Here is a 23,389-nt window from a genome sequence, read left to right on the forward strand (position 1 = left end):
CCCATTGCTTTTGAGCCCCGAGAACACAGTAGCACGTGACAGGGGTATTGCCCGAAGAGGAATTACTTAAATGCGGCTTGGCAACGATCCCTGCGCACTCGTATGTATTCTGTTTCCAGCATGACGGGGGTTGTAAAAATAGAGCTCAAAGCCTCGAGTGGACCAACATTGAAAACATCGTGACTTACAATCATCATCGAAACCCGGTTTCGAAATAAGATCGGCTCGATTGATCTTACGTGCGACTCTCCCTCTCCTTTCAACCGAGCGATCGATGCGTTCATTGGTCTGAACTCAGTGCGACATCGCCCGTTCTCCGCCGCATTGCGGAACATTGCGCGGTCATCATTATTTCGAGTCCGGCGATTACTTCTCATCGATTGCCTGACAGGACTGATTGCCGAGTAGGCGCCATGGTCGCGCCCGCGGTGCCGGAGTATGTCGGTCCCAATTGGCCGAATGGATAGTCACAATGGTGTCGTCGCATAATTGTTGTTAGCCACACCAGCTGACGTGGACAATGCCATTTTCAGGATCTACGACGATGAAGACGTCTATGCGGCCATCGATGCGCGCACCGAATCGTTACAGAACCTCCGCGAACTGGGACCCCCGGATCTCGTGTACTTGGTGAAGCAGTCCAAGACGAACCCGAACCGTCAGGTACATGGCTCCCGTCTGATTCAGTGTCCGTCCGTTTCCTTAAGCTGATAAATGCTGCGATCCTTAGATTGGTGTCTACCACCATGTCACCGGGATCGAAGCCTCTTCTTCGGCCAGCCTGGCTGCCTATGTCAATACCCTGACCTACTCTCCTAATGACAAAACCCACAAGGTCGTGTCGGGGATATACTGGTGAGCTTCATCGTGCCGGGCAATGGGGCTTCGAATACCGAAATCTGACTTGGTGTTGCAGTTGCTACAATGCGTTCTCGCACCTGGACATGCGTGTGGAAGTCAAGATTCCCGGAAGTCTCGAAAGCTACTGCATCGATGAAAGGGGTGAGAAGCGGGTCGCAACAGACGCGCTGTGGTTGGAGACGTTTCTATGCGGCGTGCTCAGAGCGTACTACTACGCAGATGACGGAAATGGTGATATGATCAAGAAGATCGTCGGGGTGCGCAGGTTCAACCCCATCACCAACACCGAAACGGAGCAGAAGTTCCTTGACGCAGCGGAGAAGCTGTTTTTCATGGGTAGGTCGGTCGTTGACGATTATTTATCATGTTCTTCTGACTCATATAACAATTTTCAGGCCGACAATTGAGCTCCGACCCGGAAACACAAGTTCCCAACACCGTTGCGAACCACCTGGCGTCGGGTCTGTTGAAGTATATCCGCACCACCGGTCGCTATGCATCGGGTATTAACATCTTCGAGAAATTGCGCACCCGAGACATAGAAGTGTCTTCTCTGCTGGCGCGCGTGCTGATTGAGGCTGATGAGGAGGTTCAGGCGGTTCGACTTATGCACGACGCGCTTCAAGAGGTGCCGATGGACTATGCCCTCCTCGACTGTCAGGCAGCGTTTTGTCTGAGCAAGGGGGAGGGCGAGTTAGCCCTCGAGTGCGCCAAGCGCGCAGTCACCGCTGCACCGAGCGAGTTCACGACGTGGGCTCGATTGGTGGAAGCCTATATTTTTCTGGAGCAATGGGATCAGGCGCTCCTGACGTTGAACTCATGCCCCATGTTCACTTACCAAGACAGAGATTCACCGCGTATGCCTCCACCGGCACGGGTGATGCTCCCCATCCTCCCGGAGAGTATGTTAGACGAGATTGATGAGGGTCAACCGAAACAAGGGGAACCCCCGGATTTCGTGCATCCCTCCCTGCGAAAGCTGCACGCAGCAAATTACCAGGGAACGTTCAAGAAAGCATACGAGTTGCTCACACGGATTGCGGCGGCAATCGGTTGGGACCAGCTGCTGAAGATCCGCAGTGACGTGTTCGTGATGGAAGAAGAATATCGCATGGAGCGACAGTACGCAGCCAAGTCACGCCAGGCGAGCAGCAAGAATGCCAGCACGACAGCTATCCATCAGAGTCCAAGCCCGGCACCGGATACGAACGGCAGCACGGAGCCGGAATCTGAGTCAGCGGAGCAGACCAACGGCGACACGAATAATCATGACGGTTCTGGGGAAGGCAATCCGATCGAGAAACCGGAGCAGTCGGTTGCGTCCGAGGCAGTCAAGTCAGGCAACGACGATGTAAGTGACGGAATCCAAAGCCCTGTAGAGAATGTCTGCTCACGATAAATGACTGGTACAGCCGGACTCGGAACATGCTTCGTATGCACGGTTTCACAACAAGCGGCTGTGTGAGCGATGGCTGGACAACCTCTTCATGGTCCTGTATGAAGACCTGCGAATCTACACGATCTGGCGCACAGACATGGCGCAGTCGCGCCAGCAGGCTGTCGAGTACAAGAAGACAGCCACGGAGTGGGAAATCCTGGGCGAGCTAGCGGAGCGACTCCACCACTTTGACGAGGCGATCGAGGCCTACCAGCACTGCCTCTCGATTCGCTTCTCGCCGAAAGCGATGCGCGGGATTCTCCGGATGTATGAGAAGCAGGGCGACACGCGAGGAATGCTGAACGCGCTCATCCGGCTGATCGCCTGGCAGTATCGATGGTATTCTGAGGTTCGTCTTTCCCTTCTCTCATTCTTTCGCTGGTTTACAGGCCCTTCACAATACTGACCGATGGGTGGTAGTTCTCGCCCGGACTCCTGCAAGTCCTCCGCAGACTCATCGAGGAAGAGGGTGCTGTTAAAGTCCGCAGCATTGTCCAGGCGACCAATCTGCCACAGCCGGTGCTCGATCTCACGCACTCGTACTGCCAGCTGTGCGCGACGTTCCGCAGCACCAGCAGCGACTAACTTCAATCCAACATTTTACCGTACCGTCTATCTACCGATGAGAGCATCTATATATTACATCGATCTCTTACTACATTGAATTCCCATTTCGATTCTCCTGAATTGATTGATCGATTGTCTGATGATGGGTTGGGGGAATGAACCTCTTCTTTGTAGTATATAGTTAATCCCGCCGGGTTGAATACATACAGAGAGTATCGTAGCCCGTTGCTCGGGGCAATTCAGCAAACGAGGAATAACTAATGCAATACCTAGTTATTTGAAGAATGGGTCCGATGATATTCGAATAAGATCTTTTCAATGCACGGAATGATTGCACTGGAGACTTGAATAATCCCAAGGGAAGGCTTCTTACAAAAAAAAAAAAAAAAAAAAAACCACAGGCTGGAAGGGAGGGAGCGGCTGGTGGCCCCCGTTGCCGCCGATGGTTTCAGAAGTGGGTGCAGCGATGATTTGAAAATTACGGTCAGCGATCGATCGCGTCTTGAAGCGTATTCGGCCAATTTCAGGCTGAAGAGTGAAGAGCCGTGATTGGCTTTAAGGAGAAATGGGCTCGTCAAATACAGCTCAAATACAACACAGATACACACTGCGCACAGACCATCAACTGTCTTTGTTGTTGGGGGTGGGGCCGGAGCCTATGGGCACTGCAACCCAGCTAAAGCCGACGTCCCTGGATGCAGGAACATGGAAGGAACATGCTGGAGAGCTCTTGCCTGCTTGCTGAGCAGACAATCCATCACTAATCAATCCCTTTCCAGTTGGAGAAAAAAAATAACAAAGCGGCACAGAGTTCAGGCCAGCCAAGACTGAAGAGCTGCAGAGAGGATCGTAGAAACCGAGTGAGGCATCTTTCTTGCCCTCCCCACAGCTCCTTCTCATCCCCAATCGGCCTGGCCTTCAGAGATGGCCATTCCATTGTGATTCCCGCGTCCCCCCCGGCTCCCTTTCTTTTTTTCTCCCTTTTTCCATCGGTTCCCCTTTCGATTCTTTTCCATTCTCTCTCCGTAGTTTTTCAGGGCTCTCCCGGCTCTCTTTGTCTTGTTTTCCACTGCTCCTCTGTGCAGAGCATCCGCTTGTAATCTCAAAATCGCCATTGCCTCCAGTGTCTGCAGCCATGGCCGCCCGTAAGAGAAAGCAGGAGCCCGAGGAAGAGGAGGAGGAGGAGTTCCAGTCCTTGCCCAGCGACGAGGAGGAAGAAGAGGAGTAAGTGACCCTGACCCTTGGCCTCAATTGCTCGTGATGTCTCTCATCGTCCGCATTCCGGGCGCGGTTGAGCGACTCTAGCGAGGAAGGCCACTATAGGATGATCATCCAGGCTAACAGGTGCGCTAGGTACAGCTCGGAGGGTGAGGGCGACGAGGACTACGAAGAGGAAGGTGAAGAGGAAGAGCAGGAAGAGGAGGAGGAGGAGGAAGAAGAAGAGGAGGAGGAGGAGGAAGAGGAAGAAGGCGAGGGCGAGGGTGAGGAAGAAGAGCAAGAGGATGATGCTACAAAAGGTGTGTTGTTTCTATGCTCCAGCATACGCATCATACAATGTGTATTGACCAACTACATGCAGGCCCGGCCACCAAGAAGCGCAAGACTTCACATGACGAAGACGAAGAAGAAGCGGAAGTCCCTGGAGACGAAGACGAGGAAGAGGAGCAAGGAGAGGAGAAGGATGGCGAAGGAGAAGAAGAGGAGGAGGAGGAAGGGGACGAAGAAGGCAAAGGGAAGGACGACAACACGAAATGAGGGTTGTCAATGTCTGGTCGCCTCGCGGGGGACGCGTCTTGGGCGCTGGCTATATAACCTAATTGGGAATGACGTGACTACCCTGCTGGCATGTTTTGTTCCTGCTCTCTAATGATTTATAGAGACAATCATGATTGGGTATATTTGCTCTTTCCAGTTACAGGTTTTTGGGGTCTGGAATCCAGAATATTGGTATATCAGGCACTATCAATATAGATGTTCAGAATCAACCACCAACACCAACGCTTCCCATCCAAAGCCGCACTCCATGGGTATATAATATCCAATAATGATAAATCAAACATCTGTACAGAAACTCATCATCAAAACATGTACTCAAACCCACTCATACTCGGATCCATAAGCTGCTCGTCCAGGCCAAAGCCATATGTGCCCACCATGTTATAGATCAGATCTGGTGGCGGCAGGCCCTGGGCCATGGCGTTGACACCGCCGGGTACGGAGCGGCGATTGCCGCCAGCCTCGAGCTCGCGAGCAATCCGCTCGGCATCGTGGCTGTGGACGGGAGCACCGCCGTCCGCGGCGGCACCGGGGGTGCTGATGTCCGTCGCCGGGGCCGTGGACTTGGCATAGAGACCTTCCCAGATATTGAACCGCTCGAGCATCTTGCTCAGACCGCGCGCGATGTGGCGCGTGAGGTGCCGCTCGCCAGCGCTGACGCAGTTCAGCAGCTCGATCACCTTCCCGACAGTGCGCCGGACCTGTCGCCCGTCGATGCTCAGGTACGCCGAGTGCCAGTTCACGGCGACTTTAAGCAGGAACACTGCGGAGAAGGTTACCATGGTGTGCGTGAAGAGGGGCACGCCGACGATCGCATCGCGCACGTCTGGCTCCTCGAGCACCATTTCGAGACAGTTCATCGCGGCCGCGATGGCCGTGTTGGCGCATTCTTTGCGCTCCATGGAGAAGATTGGCGGGTTTGTCGGGGACAAGCCGCGGAGGGCCAAAGAGTTCAGTTGAAACTTGGCAAAGTGGTAGTGGAGGACGACTCCTTTGGATGGGTAGGTCCGTACATATGGGCTGTCGGCTGCAGACGGTGTCAGTGGATGAGTGTCGCGGATTCTCCGAAAAGGGAACTTACGTGCCCGTGGCTGCCAGAGCAGCCGCCACTGATCCACTGCAACATTATACACGCGCAGCTGGCCAAAGTCTTCCTCAGTCAACGCGCGCTCCGCATCGGAGCCAAAGGTGCGATATGCTTCTGTCAAGATCACAAAGAGTGCCACCTGCGCCATCAGCCGAATGTCGCCCGGGTCAGTCTGCGGCAGCTGGAGATAAGTCTCGTAGTTCTTGATCGCAGTATCCTCGTGCATGACCGGCGGGCGGCCGTAGGCAATGCTGAAGTGGTGGTCGCACACGTAGAGCATGTACCACAGTTGCGCACGTTCGTGCTCCTCCGTGTGTCCTCGGGTCAGGCGCTGGAAGCTCTGATGGAGACCCATCTCTGTGGCGATGCGGACCGCCTGGCCAGAGAGTTTCCAGCTTAGATCCGACAGCCAAAAGGCGCCAACGCAGAATGCCCGGATGTCATCTATGGTGTGGGACCGCGTCAAAGCCGTGCTGGAAACTAGTCGCACAAACTCGTTGTAGCAGATGTTCAGCGTGTCTGTACGGTTGGGGATATGTAGCGCCGCGACAGTCAGCACGGCCGCGGTCAGGAGTGTGGATTTTCTCCGGACTGTTGTCAGGTCGGGATGGGGGACGCTGATGCCCCCCCATAGCAACTGATTCATAGTCCGGCTAAAGTACGCAAACAGTTCTTCGGCTTCCTGCAGAGAGACGTAGCCCCTGGAGATGAAATCCTCCTCGAGCAGGGTCGTCTTTGGCTTCTCGACCGAACCACTGCGGAGATTGCGCAACTTGGTGACCTCGTAGAGACTCCGCATCGGCGCTGACACCAGCTCCGGGTCTTCGTCCACGTTGGCATCCTGGGAGCTTTCCCGGGCCATCAAATGACCGCCATTCGATGAATTGGGCCCCGGGTTTCGACCGCGGCCGTCATCCTGGGACGAGCGACGATGCGAAACCACGGGGCTTGGGCCGTTGGTGCCGTCCGGGGCGAAACTTGCGAGATCAGGCAGACCATTGTGACGCAGGAGCTGGGACACAGCCGCCTGGAGCTGTTGGATCGTAGCCGAGGCCTGCGATTTCCATCTGCACTCAATGGCCAAGGTCAGAAGCCTCCAATTTTTGTCCTTTTCCCTTTTTCTAGATATCTTGTCAGAGAGACTCACGCTAGGTCGTCGTCGACGAACCGCTGCGAAAAATCATTGGCCACACATTTGATTCCACTGCGGATACATTTCCGGCAGCTGGTCTCGCCAGGCTGCATCTCACATTTTATCTTGTGACGCTTGCATTCCGCACCTATTTACCCATTCGGACAGGAACCATGTCAGCAAATGGACATCTACGAATTCGATTTCTCCTGCAAATCAAGCACCAGGGGGGGAAGTGGAATCCGCCAACATACATGCACGGGCCTTGGAGATCTTTGGGGCAGCTGGAGTAGTCCTCGTATCGCTGGGCGAGCTGGTCTCGCGCTGCTGTGCTGGGCCTGGCGCATCGAGACCAGCGTCCGATGCGGTGCGCTTTGCAGCAGAGCTCATTTCTGCTGCCGGGAGGGCATGCCTCGGCGCTGCACCGAGAAATGTTGGTGAACAGCAAGGGTGGAATTACTAGTAGTGTCCGTAGCAAGGGGACTGGTCGCGCTGATCTTCCTCGTGGGCTCCTCAGCAGAGGAGGATTTGCAGCCAGTGGATCGGAGATTCGGAGTGATGCCCGCATGACTAAGCGTTGCTCCGCTGTTGTCCCCGATCTGAATTTCATCGTTGGAAGAAGATTCATCGTTTGAGCTACAGCCCTTTCAAGCTTGTTGGAGGTCTCTCCGTGGATTTCTATGAAAACGGCTGATCAATGTTCTCTGTAGCAGTACCTAGTAGTTGTCTTGTGTTTTTTTCCTGTGCTACTCGTACAGTCGTAGATCGCCAGCCCGGTTTCTCCTCTGTCCGTCGCTTGACCAAACATGTCATTTGGAGGATCGAGTTTCACAGTGCGAATCAATTAACTAGTACCGTAGTTATTGATCGTCAGAAACATTCCACGATCGAAGCTGAGCTGCGGTGAGAGAGAAGCAATCAACACGGAGTTACTCCGAGGGTCAAGAACCACGGTGGGGTGGAACGCTGAATGGGCATCTTCGGCCCAGCGCAGATCTGCAATCCGAATACAAATTTTGTTGTGTGTCAAATCATAGGTAAATCTTCGAGTTCGATGCAGTGATCAATGAGCTACAGCGTTTGCTGCTATCGGTGCTCTTGAATGCCAGTACTGCCGTGTCTCTGGACCTCGAAAAAGGCAAGCAGCTTTCAGAGTTGAATCAACTGGCTCTCGCCTTTTCCATGGAAGTATTATCGACATTGTATCGGGATACAATGGTAAAAGTCACTCTGGCACTAGCAATGTTGGGTTAGCATCCAACAACAGTAGGATTCTCTAGTCGTGGTCGAGAGACACCATTTCTACCTTTGCTGCGGTATGGATTGTCAATTGAGCCCGCCTCGAGTCCTCGGTTGATATGTCATCCGTAGGAGATGGCAAACGAACCGCTAGTTATTAGCCGAGTATGTAGTAACCATCACACTCGCGATGCCTCAGGAATGCATAAATCCTCACCCTAGGAGAGCCCTGAAAGTATAGAAACGAGAAGCTATGCATCACCGATTCAACAACTACAGTAACCGAAACTGGCCGAGTTGAATTGGATGCTACATAGGAGTTATGCCGGGGCAGTTACGTATAGGAATCTCAATGAGAGGTCGTGTGTTTATAACAGTACCCAATGGCTTTATCCTTGATTGATCCTCCATGAACGTGATCCGAGATGTTTCTACTGGACTCGCGGCAAGGCAAGGAATTTGAGGAAAATGGGTTAACTAGGTGGAGGAAGCAGGATCTTGCTTTGGGCAATACATAATCTAAAGCTGGGTATCCTGAAATAAAGCAGCTACCAAACAAGATGAAAAGCTTAACCTTTCTTCTTGTACTCCGCAATCGCCTTCTCAAAAGCCTTGATCATTGGCCCGTAAAGAACCTCTGGCTCCTTCGGTGTACCTGTAAAAATATCGTCGTAGCGAAGGGGAAACAAAATCCCCCACAACTCCCCGCAAAGCGGTTTGGCAAAATGAAAATCCGGTGAAGATTCGTCCAGACCGAGCTCTAAACCATTGACCCCGACCACACCTCGTTTCGCAGTAGCAATATCGCTATAACCTCCAGTGTACCAGTTCTTCAGCAAACTCTTTGTCGGCCATTCCTCGCCCCAGCCACGACGGGCACATTGCCAGATGAGCATATAGAAGAACGGTTCAAGGTCATGTCGATAGGTATGGTCAACGTTGAGCAGCACTTCGATAGCCATAAATTCCATGGTGCCGGTGCGGTAACGCGCGCCGCTTCGCCCACCGTCAACTTCTTTGGCGAGATCCATATCAATCAGCATCCCTGCAAGCCAGTCTTCTTCGGATCGGTTATAATGACGCTGTTCTCAGAAATATCCCGATGAAGGATTTTTCCATCCATATAAAGGGATTTGTGCGCCTTGATGGCGTCACGAAGCGCCTCCAATAACTCTAATGGTTCCGCATACTGTAAACAATGACAAGGCAACGGAATATCCGGTTGTCATAGGGGCCATTGCTGGAAGCAAACAGACTAGTATCCTTGGTTTCTTCAACATCATATGTGACCTCGGTTTCGTGAAGAATTCGATCGCTGGCTAGTGGACTTGAATCGCTTAGACGGCTTTGTGGCACTATCAGCTAACTTCATTAATGGGCGCCCTCCAGCACTTTCTGCGATAGATAAGCGATCGAAACCACTGAGCGATCGTTGACTATGTGGCCGGGACGGAAAGGACTGAGATTTCGACAAGGACGAAGCGGTGCTGGATAAACCACCAAAAGAATATGGTTTACTGAACGTCATCCCTGAGTGTAGCTCGCTGATGCTTGTGATATCGCAATAGCCGAGCAGTTCGGCAATGCCTTTGACTTTTCGCTTTTTCGCCAGTTTGAAGAGATCCGCTTCGAGCCTCCGTCGGGCGGACACCCAAGAAAACTTTGCGACGTGGTCATAATCCTCGGAATCAGGATCCTTTGCGAGATAGCAGGACGTTCCGCGGCAGACGATCGCCCGTTGACGGATGAGAGGATGTGGTTCCAGCTGCAGCTTCCTCGGTTTCCCCTCGTGCTCAACGTGTATGAAGCGGCGGTCACCGTCCCGCTCCATGAACGTGTCCAGACCAAGCTCGTCCTCATTCATCATTGTATAACCGGCGATCACCCGTATGAATCGCTCTGGTTTTGTGGATATTGAATCGAGACTGGCTGTAGCATCCTGAGCGGTCAAAGACCCACGTCGTCATCAAAGAGCCGCAGATTGTGAACGCGTGCAGGTATCGGCGTGTCGGCTGAACGGAAAACACATCTCGCGCGTACCGGCCGAGCTGCACCAACGGCTCCTTCACGCGCTTATCAGAGGCCTTGAGTTCGCCAATCACCTCGATGTCCTTCAAGTCATGATTGGCAGCCGATTGACTCCCGCCTTTTCGCTTGACAACAAGATCGATCTGTCGTCGTGCCTCGCCGTGGACAAGCTCTCGTGCCTCGTTGATCGTGTAGTAGCGACGCCGCTCCTTCGAGAGATGGTTATCCTGTAGTTGGAACAACCAGTTCCGCACCTCATATTGGGAAGGTGAATCGCTAAGGCCGATCCATCTGCCGTCGACATGTCGGTTTTTCACTGACTCGTAGACCTCCCGGGAGCGATCAGTCCAGTCCCTTCCCTCAAAGTACTTCTCGAAGAACCCTGACACATTCCGATACGTGCAGCCCCGGATCTCTTCAAAGACTCTTGCCTCAACTAGCGCCCAGGTCTGCTCGCTGCCTTGTAGCGACGCGGAGGTTTGTGTGATGGGCGTGCTGTCGAACGCAGGCGGGAGATTTGTTGAGACTTGGGTCACTGTGGAAAGCTTGGCAATGAGATCGAGAACAGCGCTCCAGATATCGTAGTCAGACACCCTTTGGATGATGAGCTTCACGAGCGGGCGATAGTCTTGGTAGCTGAAATCGTCGTCTCGAACACGCTTGAAAAAATCGGATAGCTCGGACGCTACATCACACCTGCTGATCCTCGACCGAAGGTTGAAGGCTGCTTCTTCTCCCAGCAAAGCAGATAGAAGTCGGGATACTACATTCTGACAATGTTGTGCGAATCTGTCGTCAACGCCGTCAAGAGAACCGGCCACGGAATACGAACGCTCCACGCTTTCGAGTGACGCTCGTAGGTATACGGTCGAGAGAATCGCTCAATGGATGATCCTTAACAATTTGGAGGTCATAATCTGAGAAACCATTCTCGCGATGGTCAAAAAAGGGAGTTCAAACAGGCAAGCCTCAGTGAACGGATTGGACCTGGAAGTAACGGAGTGGTTATCTCAACACGCCTACGAGGTCTCCATCAAAAGTTCTGTCACCCCCTTCGGCCAACGTCTTAGCCTCAGTGCCTCAGTGCGGAACTACAATGTAGACTCTACTCGAGATCGCCGACGCGGCACGCGTCAGAAATTCCAAGCTAAACCTTATTAGGAAATTATTTACCTACTATGTATGGAAAGAAATACCGTATTCACGTGAACACCCGTCGCGGTGTCCCCAAGAGACGCGAAACTGCAAGTACTGTATATGCGAAGAACAGAATTCATCGAGCAAGATGACGGAAGAATGTGCCAACCCTTTATTGCTAAAGTGGATCAAGGAATGGTACGACCAGGCGCGGGAGAGGAACTCCAAAGGAGTCACTACGTACGTGAACGTGGATGCGGACCACGGTACTACAGCGAACTGACCATGAGCTTGCAGATACAAGAAAGCCTATGAGTCGATGAAGGCGTGCCCTTTGAAGTTTAACCACCCGTCCGAAGCGCAGCAGTTGAACGGTCTCGGCCCGAAACTATGCGAACGATTGACCCAGAAACTCAAGGAGCATTGCGAAAAGAATGGGCTGCCGATGCCCGAGGAGCCGCGCAAGGGTTGGTACCCCGGATCTTCAAAGGAATCATAAAAGTACTCAGGATCGCAGTTCAGAAAAGACCGTCCGAAGAAAACTTGCCCGCCCGCGAACCACCCGCGAAGAAACAGAGAAAGGCAAAGCCTTATGTTCCGACTCTTCGATCCGGCCCATATGCGCTTCTCATCGCATTGGCGAAGGAAAGCGGCAACTCGTCGCACGGAATGACAAAATCGGCGCTCATTGAGGCCGCGCAACGGTATTGTGACTCGTCGTTCACCGTGCCGAGTGATCCGTCCAAGTTCTATACGGCGTGGAATTCCATGAAGACCCTTATTCAGAAGGACCTCGTCTACGAACAGGGGCGGCCGCTGAAGAGGTACTTCTTGACGGACGAGGGGTGGGAAGTCGCGAAGCGCATCATGGAGACTGCAACGGATGTGCAATCGGTATGGGCGGTCCACTAACTAGTTCGACGTCGGATATTAACATGAATAGGCGCCATCATGCGAACCTTCCCGCAGCCGGCGAGACGATAAGGATGATGATGACTTTGACCTTGAAGAAATACCGCCGCCACAAACAATATCCGGGAGCACAGCCGCGCCCGGGGATCCAATCATCCTGCCTCCGGGGAGCTTCACCATTGAACTGGTCCTAGACTGTCGCGAAATCCGCACGCAGAAAGACAGAGATTACATCGCGAATGAGCTTGCAAAGAAAGGCATCACAGCTCACGTACGCTCGCTGGAACTAGGCGACGCGATGTGGGTGGCCAAATGCAAGGACCGACGATTTCTCTCAAACTACGGCGAAGCCGGTGACGAGGTAATGCTGGACTGGATCATCGAGCGCAAGAGGCTGGACGACCTCGTCGGCTCGATCAAAGACGGGCGGTTCCACGAGCAAAAGTTCCGTCTGCGACGCTCGGGCATCCCGAATGTAATCTACCTCATTGAAGAATTTGCCATCGCGCATGACGCCATGGGCCCCAACGGCACGCGGGCGCAGGAAGCCGTCGCCTCTGCAATTGCCTCAACGCAGGTCGTCAACGGGTACTTTGTCAAGCGAACCAAAAACCTCGACGACACGATTCGGTACCTCGCGCGGATGACCTTCCTGCTGCGCTCCAAGTACTCTGGCTGGAGACAGCGCGTCGCGCTGGTACCGAGCACGCGCTTGACGTCGCACGAGTCGTACCTCTCGACGCTCGCCGACCTCCGCTCCTCCTCGGCCGCCAACGACACCACGTTCGGTGTGACCAGCGCCACCTTTGCGACGCTATCCTCCAAGTCCGACACGCTAACCCTCCGCGACGTGTTTCTGAAGATGCTCATGTGCACGCGCGGCATTTCCGGGGAGAAAGCGCTGGAGATTCAGCGACGGTGGCCGACACCGCGGGCGTTCATCGAGGCGTTTGAAGCGGCTGACCGTCAGACTGTGGGGGCCAGCGAAGACGAGCGCAACAAGGCCAAAGAGCGGGTCGTATCGGACAAGATGGGCAGTCTGATCGCGAGGAAGAAGGTCTCGGGGGCGTTGAGTCGGCGATTAGCAGAGGTATGGGGGGAAAGTAATCATCAATAATCTTGTCCGATTCAGTCCTAGATAAATACATAATAGACATGTTCTCATAATATCATACAATCCAAAACCAAAAAAAAAAAAAAAAAATCATTGGGTATCATATCACACATATCTCATGAAATCATCACATACATTTTGAAAAATCATGGACGCAACCGCCGCGTCCACCGACGGATCGTCGCGCGCAATTCAAACCTGAGCACTAAACTACTCGCCACCACACTGACACTACTCAACGCCATTGCGAGCGCCGCCCAGACGGGATCCAACCGCCAATGGCCCACCACAACCTCTCCATGTACAATCTGCTTTCTTGGGAGCGGATAGAACACGCCCGCCGCGACGGGGACGAGGATAATGTTGTAGATCGCCGCCCAGAGGAAGTTGAGCTTGACGCGGGTGATGACGCGGCGGCTGACGGCGAGTAAGTCCAGGATGGAGGCCAGGTTGGAGGAAAGTAGGATGAAGCTGGAGGCGTTGATGGCAATGTCGGAGCCGGAGGATAGAGCGATGCTGAGATCTGCGACGGAGAGCGCGGGGGAGTCGTTGGTGCCGTCGCCGGCGAAGGCGACGATTTTCCTATCTTTTTTGCGGGAGGAGGAGGAAGAAGAATACTGGATGGACCGGATAAATTCCGCCTTCTGGTGCGGAAGCACGTTGGCCATGACATTGGCGGCGGGAATTCCCAGACTCGCTGCCACCGCGCGCGCTGTCTTCTCGTTGTCGCCCGTGCACATGTACACGTCGATGCCGGATTGCTGGAGACTGGCCACGACGTGTCGTGACTCGCGACGGATCGGGTCGGACATGGCGAAGATGAGGACAGGTCTGAACTCCGACCGCTCATCGACCATGCGTCGCAGGAGAAGTATGGCCGTGGATTTCGCGGCAGATTGGTACCGAGATAGAAGAGCCGACAGAAAATACGACCGCGAGATTGCTGAATTCGACGATGTCAGCGACTGCGCGAGCCGTTCATTGCCAATAGCGGCTTCGTAGGTGACCGTTGCCGAGGCGGATGATAGGGTAACAGTCCCTTTGAGGCCCTGTCCCGGGATCTCAGTCACGTCCGAGGAGACGACGTGCATCTTTGCTTGGGGCCGGGTGTACTCGTGAATGGCTCGCGCAATGGGATGGGTGCTCCGCTCCTCAAGATGATGCGCCAGCGTCCAAGCGACTGCGGCCGATTCGTCGTCCTTGATCAAGAACTCGTGCTCGGACACCCGGAGACTGCCCCCTTCCGTCAAGGTACCCGTTTTGTCGAACACCATCGCATCCAGCCGAGTCGCTTCCTGAAACGCCTCGCCGCCGCCGCGGACCAGAATGCCCTTGTTAGCGGCCACGCCAACGCCCACAAACAGCGCCGTTGGTGCCGCAAGGGCCAGGCCGCAGGGACACGCAACGACAAACACCGCAATGGCGAACTGCAGACTCCAAAAGGCCCATCCTCCCAACGGGTTATCGAGATAGTCCGGGGGCAACGCGCCCGACTGGCCCAATGCGAACCACAGGATAAACGTAAACAGCGCGATGAAGGTGACCGCAGGCACAAAGTAGGCGACAATGACATCGGCAACCCGCTCCATGGGCGCGCGTTTGCTCTGGCCCTCGCGGACCACGGCCACGATCTTGTCCAGCATGGAAGTGCCACCGAGCTCCGTGATGCGGATCGAAACCTGCTGGCCGACGTTGACCGAACCGGAATACACCACGTCGCCCACTGACTTGGACACCGGCCGCGACTCGCCCGTCAATGAGCTCTCGTCGAACTGGTACTGCCCCTCCGTCACGATTGTGCCGTCGGCCGGGGGGGATGCGCCGTGGGGGACGTTGACGATGTCACCAATCTCAAGTTCATCGACGCTGATCCGCTGGATCTGCGAGCCGCTGTTCTCGGGGAAGTACGACTTTTCATGATCGCTTGGCTGCGTGACGAGCAGTGCCTCGGAGGGTCGAAGTTTGCCGAGTGCTGCAACGGCGTCGCCGGCTCTGGCTTTGCTGTAAGCTTCCAACGAGCGGCCCGCCAGGATGAACAGCGTCAGAAACACCACCGAGTCGAAGTAATTGGGTGTGTGTCCCATCTTCGCGTTCGAGCGGGTGGCGCCGACGATAATCATCGCAAGAGACGAAATGTACGACACCAGCGTCGCTGCGGAGATGAGCAGGTTCATGCTTCCGAAGCGATAGAACCGGCGGAGAATGGGGATCTTGCTGCCGGGCCGCCACAGCGAGCGGATCTCCTTGAAGGCGCGGACGTGGAAAATGTCGGTGCCGTAGAACATGACGGGCGTGGTGACGATGAACAGTGCCCAGTCCATGCGCGACACAGTCCCGGACCAGATCGGCTGCTCCAGGTACATGCGGACGCGGTTTGTGGAAGGCACAAGCGACATGAAGACGATGCCGATGATGAACGTTGGGATCGCCATGACGAAGACGAACAGCAGCCGCGAGAGGAGTCGGCGTCGCTCATGCAGTTGCATTGCCCTGGACCGGTCCTCGATGCTCGGTGGATGATATACGGTCGCTTTGAACTGCGGGTGGATGGCATTGATGGCGGCGAGGATGCTGCGGATCGTCAATGTAGGCGGACGCGGCTGGTATGTGAGCTCGAGAATTGGATCCTTGAGCGATGGAATCTGGCGAATATCGAGGGGCATGTTGGCAACATCCAGCGCCTCCAGGGAAACCATGACTTTCTCGGGACAGTCGCGGCAGAACATGCCGTCAATGCGGACCATCACGTTCCGAGTCGACGAGTCTGCGGGCGAGGGCTCATCCGGTGCCACCGGCTCACAGCTGGCCACGGATGCTTCGAAACCGAGGTCCTCGACCGCCTCGACGATGCGCTTGAGGTTTTCCTTCCCGGTGAAAGTCACCGTGCCACTGTTCGACAAGAGATCGACATGGACGGCCGTTGCAAAGGGTAGCTCCTCGAGGCCACGCGTGACGGAGGACGCACATGAACCGCAAGTCATTCCACCAATGCTGAGTTTGGCGACGTAACGCTCCGGGGCGGACTTGTCCGACTGGACCGAAACAGCGCGCACCTCTTGGACAGACGCATCAAAGCCGATGTCCTCGATCTCATTCTTGATCTTGTCCGCAGACAACTTGTCGCCGGAGAAGACAACGGTCGCGCTGTTCGTCATCAGACTCACCTGGACATCCTTGACGCCCTCCAGCTGTCGAACTTGCCGAGTCACCGAATCCGCGCAAGAGGCACAGGTCATGCCGCCAACGGAGAAGATCGCAACATTGTCCGTCTGTTTGTCGCGGTCCTGGCTCTTCTCCATGTCGATCGTAAATTCCTTTGACGTGGGTGACATCTCTGTCAAAGTGTCCAGCACGGCACCATACCCAGTGTCCTCAATCTCCTTGAGCACAAGGTCAATGTTTTCCCTGGGCCCGTAGAACCGCAGAGTGGCGCTGTTTGTCAACAGCGTCACAATTATAGATTCGACAAACTCCAGCCGTTGCACAGAATCCGTAATCGCGTTTGCGCATGCCGCACAGGTCATGCCCGAGATCCCGATACGAGCCTCAAACATTTGCTGCTGGGGATCCGCAGGCGTGGGTGCCAGCCTCAACTCCTTCAACTCCGCGGGTTCCTCGTCCCGGCCCGCGGGATGCCTCCGCGAATCCTTCCGCTTTACCGACCCCTGTCTGTAATCAGCAAAGGGTGCCGACAACGTTTCTTCAGACCTGACAATTTCCTTTACCTTGTTCCGACCAGCGGTGAGGGTAACGGGGGGACTCCGCCGCGAGTCTTTGGAGTCAACGGCTCTCCTAGCCCTACTTGCAGGAGGAGGAGGAGCAGCATTCCAGCGCGGCTCCCCCGCATTTTTGGCGACGGCGCCCGACATTCCAGCCGAGTAGGCATCATCATAAAAATTGCTTAATGTCCGGATCGATGACTCGTCACGGCAGACCTTGCAGAAATCCACATGTTTCCGTTGAATCAACCATCCGTCGAGCCTCAGGCCCACTGCCGCATAGCGATTCCGGCCACCTTGTACATCGATCTCCGCCAGCAACGAACCCTTGGCGTCATATGTCCTAGCGAACTGCACCTCATATCCGGCACCGACCAGGGTCCTGGCGAGAGACAGCGTAGAGACCGCGTTCGCCCTGTGACGGACTCGCACCTCCTGCGTGAGGATCGAGGCCTGCACATCCTTGATTTCCGGGAACAAGCTGCGCAGGATTTCCCGTACTGCCGACACACAGGAAGTGCAGTGAATATTTGTCGCAAGGAGCACGGTTGTTTGGTAGTCGTGGTTGTCCGGCATATTGGATCTTGTTCTTGAATGAATCGAGTCCATCTTTTCCTTTGCATGCAGGACAAATAAATCAATCTTCACACAAAGCGTTGATGATGAACAAAAAGCTGACGATTGCAGACAACCCGGTCTGGCGTGGGCGGACAATTCATTCTTCTCATATTTGCATCGCGAAACCCTAAACCTACACCAGGCAAAGAGGATACTTCTTGGAAGTTCTTCTACCAATGACCAAGAAGTTCTTTTACGCAGAAATCCCTCTTATCTATATTGCGTCTCAAGTTGGCCACTGTGGTTCTCTTTCAACGGAACCAAGTAGCACTTCCCTGACGATTGACGTGGGGAAATGGTCCGTGGCCTTGGCCCTTTATTCCACCGTTTCCCCTATCAGGAACTTTTACGCACAAATGCCGCAATCTCTTTCGATCGCGCTGTGGAGGTGTTTTTGTTTCGAGAAGGCGTTTCAAAGACGTTTCGATGATGTAAGCGGCGCGCTCGATCTGCTGATTGGTCAGTGAAGCATTTCTTGGTCATGGGTTCTCGCCCCCAACCAACTTTGCTACCAACGAGTGAGTGCTTTGTGCCTGAATTGATCTCTGCGAGAGCTCAAGATACGTCGAGATTGGCTTAGGTTTGCTTTCTAATTGGATTCAACTGGTCCGTTACATTGTGCTTGGTTCAGCTTACGAGAGCTCGAGAGAAATCCAGACTGAACGGGAATGCTCGACAACTACTCCGTATTGGGTAGCCTATTACAGATCTAACCTATGATACATGCTTGCCAGTTGGCACCAAGCATCGTCGCATCAAAAAAGAATGATTCAGATGATGCCTTTCTTCAGTCGTAATCGTAATCACTGCCCTCGTCGTAATAGTCCTGCTCTGCATATGCTCCGGAGAATGCCGCGTCGAGCCGAGCCTGGTCTTCATCCTCCACATCCTGATCGTCGTCCCCGTAGTCGTCGTCCTCGTCGTCAAAGTCATCCTCGCCGTCATCCGACGGCTCCTCCGCGGCCCCCACAGCGGGAGGAGGTGCGGGGGTGGTGAGCTTGGCGGTTGTTGGGGCAGTGGAAACACGCTCCGATGGTGCCGGCGCGGTAGAGGAGACGGTGGTTGTTGGAGCGGCAGACCCAACCGACTGGGATGATGGCTCAGCAGGTTGCGGGGGCCTGGCAGGCTCTGGTTCCGCTGTCGCGCTGCGCCGCGACACGACACTCTGACTGCGACTGGCGCGACTGGACGCGCTTTCGGCCTTGGCCTTGGCCGCCTCCTGCGCGCCTTCTTCCCCGTAGAGTGTCTCGAGGAGCTTGTAGTTGATCTTCTTGCTGTAGCCACGCTGCTCGAGCATCATGCGTGTGGCCTCCGCCGGCGTCGAGGCACGGCTGCCACCGCCTTCGCCGTCCTTGAGATAACCCACGTCGCCCATGCGGCCCTTGCGACGCTTGCGCACCTTGGGCGCCCCGGAACGCGCCCCGTCGGCCTGCGACAGAGCGCGCTTCAACGCCTTGGCCTGCTGCGCGCGCAGATAATCCTTGTTCTCGTGCACCCAGATCCGCTCTTTAATCTCCACCTCCGCCGGGGTCAGAAGGCAGTTGGCGACTTCCGGGTCGGACTCGAATTCCGCCTCGTCGATCTCCTCGCTGTTGGACACTGGCTTCCGTTGCGGCGGCGCTGTCGCCGTCGCCGCCGCAGAGGTTTCGCTTTTCTTGTAGGCGGCCTCGACCATGTCCGACCCTTGCGCCAGGTATTGGTTCATTTCGTTCTCGAGCGCTTCTTCCGACGCGATGTCTTCCGCAGTCGGCTGCGGAAGCGGCGCCCGTTTTCGCTTCGGCTTTGGTTTATCGTCGGTTCCAGCCGACGACGACGACGACGGCGCAGTTGCTGCGTTGTCGGACTGCTCCGTGGTCGACGTTGCTTGGCCACCAGACGTTGTCAAGGCAGGGTCAACCGGGAGCTCCGGAATGGCAAAGCCATCGGCATCCACGCGCGCCTTCTTGTTCGCGGGCTGGGATGCAGATGCCTCTCTGTTATTATTGTTGTTCTCGGTTTCGGCCGCAGGCTCTGCCGCTTTGCGTTTCCGGTTCTTGCCGATCTTGGAGTGGGTAAAGGACGGTGGATCGTGAGCGCTCTCCAACTGCACGGAGCGGAATTGGTCGACCGTCAGGTCTCCGCTATCTGTCGTACTGAACTCATTCAGTCTCTGGTTGATGGTGACCTCGGTTACTTTTACAACGTAAACGACCTCTCGGACGGTGCGGCGGAAGTTGTTCATCCGGGCGGCCAGGATCAGTGCCGCGCCGCAAATGCCCGCTGGCCGACGGCCGGTGGTCATCCAGTCTCGGTTCATGCGCTGCACGATGCGGCAGGCCTCTTTGGCCACCTGCATGGTCTTGTTCCCGAATTCGAGCTGGCGGGCAAACCGATAGATCAAGTTCTCCGGATCGACTGGGTTCATCAAGAACACGGTGCCTCCCAGACGGAGCTCCTCGAGCAAAAGCTTGTACGCACGGCCCAGTTTGAACACGTTGATCTGCGAGACTCGGTTAGCTTCGATAATTTTCTCAGGTCAGGGCCACTTTTCTGAACTACTTACCATCAAAACATCAGCCAGATCAATCAACATGACTGTATTCCCGCTCTGCCGGCGGCATGCAATGTACAGCGCAACCGCCGCCACGGTCTTTGTTCGCCGGCCTTGAATGAAATTCAGACCAACGGCTAGCTTGAAGATCTGGCTAGCAGCCTTCGTGGCACTTTCCGGAATGCCCAGTGCTTGGGACATGGTATTGATATAACGGTTTCCTGAGCAAACTCCATCAGCGGATGCCCTTGCCTTCACTCTCCCCACCAGAGACAAACTTACCATTCTGCTCTGTAATCTCCCGACTCTCCATCCCGCCGCCCCGATGAAAGCCCGGCCCATGGCTGCGCGTGTGCGTCTGGTCCGCGCCGACATACGAGCCCTGCACGATCGCCGCGCCGGACGCGGTCTCGCCAAAGGTGACCTCGGAGACGATATTCTCCTCGCTGATCACGGTACCGCACCCGGCGCAAACTTTCATGTTCTCATCCCGGATGATCTGCGGCGCCGGGCAGTTGGGGTTCGGGCAGATATCCTTCCGGTCCCTGACCGGCCTCGGCGGTTCACGACCCCGGGCCTGCGGCCGTCGGATGGGCGTGCCAGTTGGTTGTGGCGACTTGAGACTTGCCAGACGGCCGACGGGGGGCCCACGACGGACCGCCGCCCCAGAAGCACGCGGAAGAGCTTTTGGAGCAGACATCTCTGAGTCTTCAATCACACAACGAAGCCCTCACAAATGCAACAATTTTGTCCGGAGTAGCTAGAGCCGAGTCCTCCACTTATTCCTTGCCTCCACGCATTCCTGACAAGTACTCCGTAGGCGGCAACTGGTAGACAATGATGGCAAACAAAACTGATTCACCACGAAAGTCCTCAAACCCTGAGAACGCAGAATATTACCCAAACAGGCAAACCGTCATCGTTTCTTGATGGTCCGTTCAACAGAGGTGCAGGGTGCGTCCAGTCTGCGGTCGTCGTTGGTGCAAAATCTCGCATTGACGGCGAGGATGGTCGAGTGGGGTTTTGCCGCTCTGAAAGTCACGTGATTTCTCCACACATTGGGAATGCCCGCGCATGGAGGCCGCAAGTTCGATTCTGAGAGGACTCTCTTGGTGATGGGAGTTGCCATGCTTATATATAGTTCGTCGTTTATCTTGATGGAACTGGAAAAAAAAAATGGACTTTACGGAGTACTCTGCTCTTTGAAGATCTCGTCTGAGATGCCTTGAACGGCTTCCCGCCACAACCAAAATACCTACCTCAACTATGGATTGTACTTAGGCAATCAGATGCATCCTGGGAAAGGATCGCATCACGATGCTCATTCAGATTTCGGATTTCAGGGTTCAGAAAGTCCTTAGGTAGAATGAAATCGTGTCAAATTATTCACAAAGCGTGGCAAAACAAGCTGAGAAGCAGCCACTCGGTGTGCGAACATGGCCTCCAAGTTCATATGAGCCTCAGGCCTCCACACCCTATGCCACTGAATCATGTTCCTATCATGGTTCTAAAAGTACTACAGTAAAGTCATTCCTGGAACAACTGATATTGTACTGAGCGAGGTTCAAACAAACCTAAATGGGCTACAAATTGACGCAAAAAACACTGACTGAACCTATTACCACTCCGAAAACCCAGTCCCACACAATACGATACAAAGTTACTAACGATGAAAAAAATCTGATACGGCGCTGGTGGTCGAGCGACCGGCGAGTCTGTCGGGCCGTCACATGTCGACATCCATGTCCATCCCTACTCCCAGATCCGTGCCACCGTTCAAAGTCCCCTTCCCATTCACCATGGCGAGCTCTTCCTTGCTGACACGGGCAATGGGAATGCCGTTGCCAACCGTGCAGTTGGCAAAAAGGGACGACGCATTGCCGGTGACGCGCTCTGGTGACCTTTCCGCGGCGCGAAGGATTTCGTTGCTGTCGAACTGCATCGGAACGGACCGGAGGTTCTGCAGGCAGCGGTCCCACGTGTAGCCAATAAGCTGGGCCTCGGACAGGTCTTCCTTGAAGAGGAAGAACGACGAGGAAGGATCGCAGTCGAAGGGCGGGGCAGCGGCAGTGCTGGGAATGTCGCTCGGCTGGAAAATCGACGGGGCAGCCACCAAGTATGCGTTGAGACTCCGGTTCTTGAGGAGAATGCGTGCGTCGCGAAGATATCGATCAAAATGATTGTTGATGTACTTTTCCCAGCCAAAAACCGCGGGAGCCATCTCGTCATCACGACTGACGCGCTGCCAGCTGATCCCCAGCAGCCGAGTCACATCATCAACCTGCGGCTCGTCGAGTGTCATGGAAGAGCCCTGCGGACCCTGGCATCGCCCGTTCTCTTCCGTCCGCTGAAGGTGCTTGCGGATGTATTCCAACGAGATGTCGTCCAGCCTTGGGGTGGAGACGTCCAGACGTTGGGCCTTTCGACTGGGGGCGCCTGAATCATCCGCCCGACGAGAGGACACTGGGGCATTGTGGAGCGCTTTCTCTGCTTGCTCTTCGTACCATGTGCCGGTCTGGCTCTCGGCGGAAATGGCCATGCCGGTACGTGGATTGATCAGAGTCATACCTGGGCCATAGATGGGCTCCTCTTCCGCGCTTGAGCGCATCGGAGCTGATTGGTCGACACGCGACGAGCTGCTTTCCTCGTCGCCCTCGGTGAACTGATCACGCGACCTCTTCCGCGACGGATTCAGAGAGGTCTGTTTGGCGGTCGATTTCGAGGCCCAGGACGAGGGACCCGGGGTGGCGTTTTCAATGGAGGATGTTCCCAATGACCACGTGCTCGACTCGAAAGACTGCAAGCCCTGCTGTGACTGGGAAGGGAATTGGAACGAGGCATGGCTCTGGGAGTAGGGGAGAACCATGGTCGGTCCATCGGCGAAGTCGTGGCAGAATACGGGCGTCATGGCGTCGTTGATCATAATAATACCGAGACCGGATCCGAGCCAGCAGCGGAAATTGGGGAAACAAGGGGTGGGATCACTGTCTCTCTGGAGGGTAAGCTGGACACTGTGAGCTACAGCAACCTTTCAAGCAGAGAGGTTGGGTTGAGTTTAGGAGTAGCGGCGCGTGACGCGACAGGAACACGAGCAGAGGCCGCTATCAGACAACCGTCACGAGGCAATGGAGGGCAGGAGGTGGAATGGAGAGGACGAGACGCGTCGAGAAGCGCGCGCAGGAAAGGGTTTACAGCAACGAAGGAACGATGGAAGGGCAATGCGGAGGCAGG

The 23,389-nt window shown here is 55.0% G+C and overlaps 9 protein-coding genes across 9 annotated transcripts; 3 read left to right on the forward strand and 6 right to left on the reverse strand.

The window, feature by feature from the left end:
• Positions 1-413: 413 nt before the first annotated feature.
• On the forward strand, positions 414-2,884 carry VTN31DRAFT_1230 (uncharacterized protein; the record flags this gene model as incomplete). The annotated part of the gene is made up of 7 exons (XM_069401265.1): positions 414-436; positions 534-663; positions 731-855; positions 917-1,197; positions 1,257-2,212; positions 2,274-2,648; positions 2,720-2,884. The coding sequence occupies 7 exons, from the start codon at positions 414-416 to the stop codon at positions 2,882-2,884; spliced, it is 2,055 nt and encodes a 684-aa protein (XP_069264086.1).
• Positions 2,885-4,001: 1,117 nt separating this feature from the next.
• Positions 4,002-4,621, forward strand: VTN31DRAFT_1231 (uncharacterized protein; the record flags this gene model as incomplete). The annotated part of the gene is made up of 3 exons (XM_069401266.1): positions 4,002-4,090; positions 4,220-4,383; positions 4,446-4,621. 3 exons carry the CDS (start codon positions 4,002-4,004, stop codon positions 4,619-4,621), a joined length of 429 nt encoding a protein of 142 aa, XP_069264087.1.
• A 323-nt stretch (positions 4,622-4,944) lies between these two features.
• VTN31DRAFT_1232 (uncharacterized protein) lies at positions 4,945-7,251 on the reverse strand (the record flags this gene model as incomplete). Its single annotated transcript, XM_069401267.1, has 4 exons — positions 4,945-5,669; positions 5,724-6,796; positions 6,877-7,009; positions 7,116-7,251. 4 exons carry the CDS (start codon positions 7,249-7,251, stop codon positions 4,945-4,947), a joined length of 2,067 nt encoding a protein of 688 aa, XP_069264088.1.
• Positions 7,252-8,669: 1,418 nt separating this feature from the next.
• On the reverse strand, positions 8,670-9,143 carry VTN31DRAFT_1233 (uncharacterized protein; the record flags this gene model as incomplete). Its single annotated transcript, XM_069401268.1, has 1 exon — positions 8,670-9,143. One exon carries the CDS (start codon positions 9,141-9,143, stop codon positions 8,670-8,672), a length of 474 nt encoding a protein of 157 aa, XP_069264089.1.
• Positions 9,144-9,379: 236 nt separating this feature from the next.
• On the reverse strand, positions 9,380-9,931 carry VTN31DRAFT_1234 (uncharacterized protein; the record flags this gene model as incomplete). Its single annotated transcript, XM_069401269.1, has 1 exon — positions 9,380-9,931. One exon carries the CDS (start codon positions 9,929-9,931, stop codon positions 9,380-9,382), a length of 552 nt encoding a protein of 183 aa, XP_069264090.1.
• A 1,482-nt stretch (positions 9,932-11,413) lies between these two features.
• VTN31DRAFT_1235 (uncharacterized protein) lies at positions 11,414-13,294 on the forward strand (the record flags this gene model as incomplete). The annotated part of the gene is made up of 4 exons (XM_069401270.1): positions 11,414-11,505; positions 11,563-11,732; positions 11,783-12,159; positions 12,209-13,294. The coding sequence occupies 4 exons, from the start codon at positions 11,414-11,416 to the stop codon at positions 13,292-13,294; spliced, it is 1,725 nt and encodes a 574-aa protein (XP_069264091.1).
• A 143-nt stretch (positions 13,295-13,437) lies between these two features.
• Positions 13,438-17,586, reverse strand: VTN31DRAFT_1236 (uncharacterized protein; the record flags this gene model as incomplete). The annotated part of the gene is made up of 2 exons (XM_069401271.1): positions 13,438-16,956; positions 17,017-17,586. The coding sequence occupies 2 exons, from the start codon at positions 17,584-17,586 to the stop codon at positions 13,438-13,440; spliced, it is 4,089 nt and encodes a 1,362-aa protein (XP_069264092.1).
• Positions 17,587-18,415: 829 nt separating this feature from the next.
• VTN31DRAFT_1237 (uncharacterized protein) lies at positions 18,416-20,858 on the reverse strand (the record flags this gene model as incomplete). The annotated part of the gene is made up of 3 exons (XM_069401272.1): positions 18,416-20,107; positions 20,171-20,379; positions 20,441-20,858. 3 exons carry the CDS (start codon positions 20,856-20,858, stop codon positions 18,416-18,418), a joined length of 2,319 nt encoding a protein of 772 aa, XP_069264093.1.
• Positions 20,859-21,884: 1,026 nt separating this feature from the next.
• Positions 21,885-23,066, reverse strand: VTN31DRAFT_1238 (uncharacterized protein; the record flags this gene model as incomplete). The annotated part of the gene is made up of 1 exon (XM_069401273.1): positions 21,885-23,066. One exon carries the CDS (start codon positions 23,064-23,066, stop codon positions 21,885-21,887), a length of 1,182 nt encoding a protein of 393 aa, XP_069264094.1.
• Between the last annotated feature and the right edge of the window lie 323 nt (positions 23,067-23,389).

Source organism: Thermomyces dupontii (assembly GCF_041956625.1).
Source record: "Thermomyces dupontii strain NRRL 2155 unplaced genomic scaffold VTN31scaffold_1, whole genome shotgun sequence".
NCBI lineage: Eukaryota > Fungi > Ascomycota > Eurotiomycetes > Eurotiales > Trichocomaceae > Thermomyces > Thermomyces dupontii.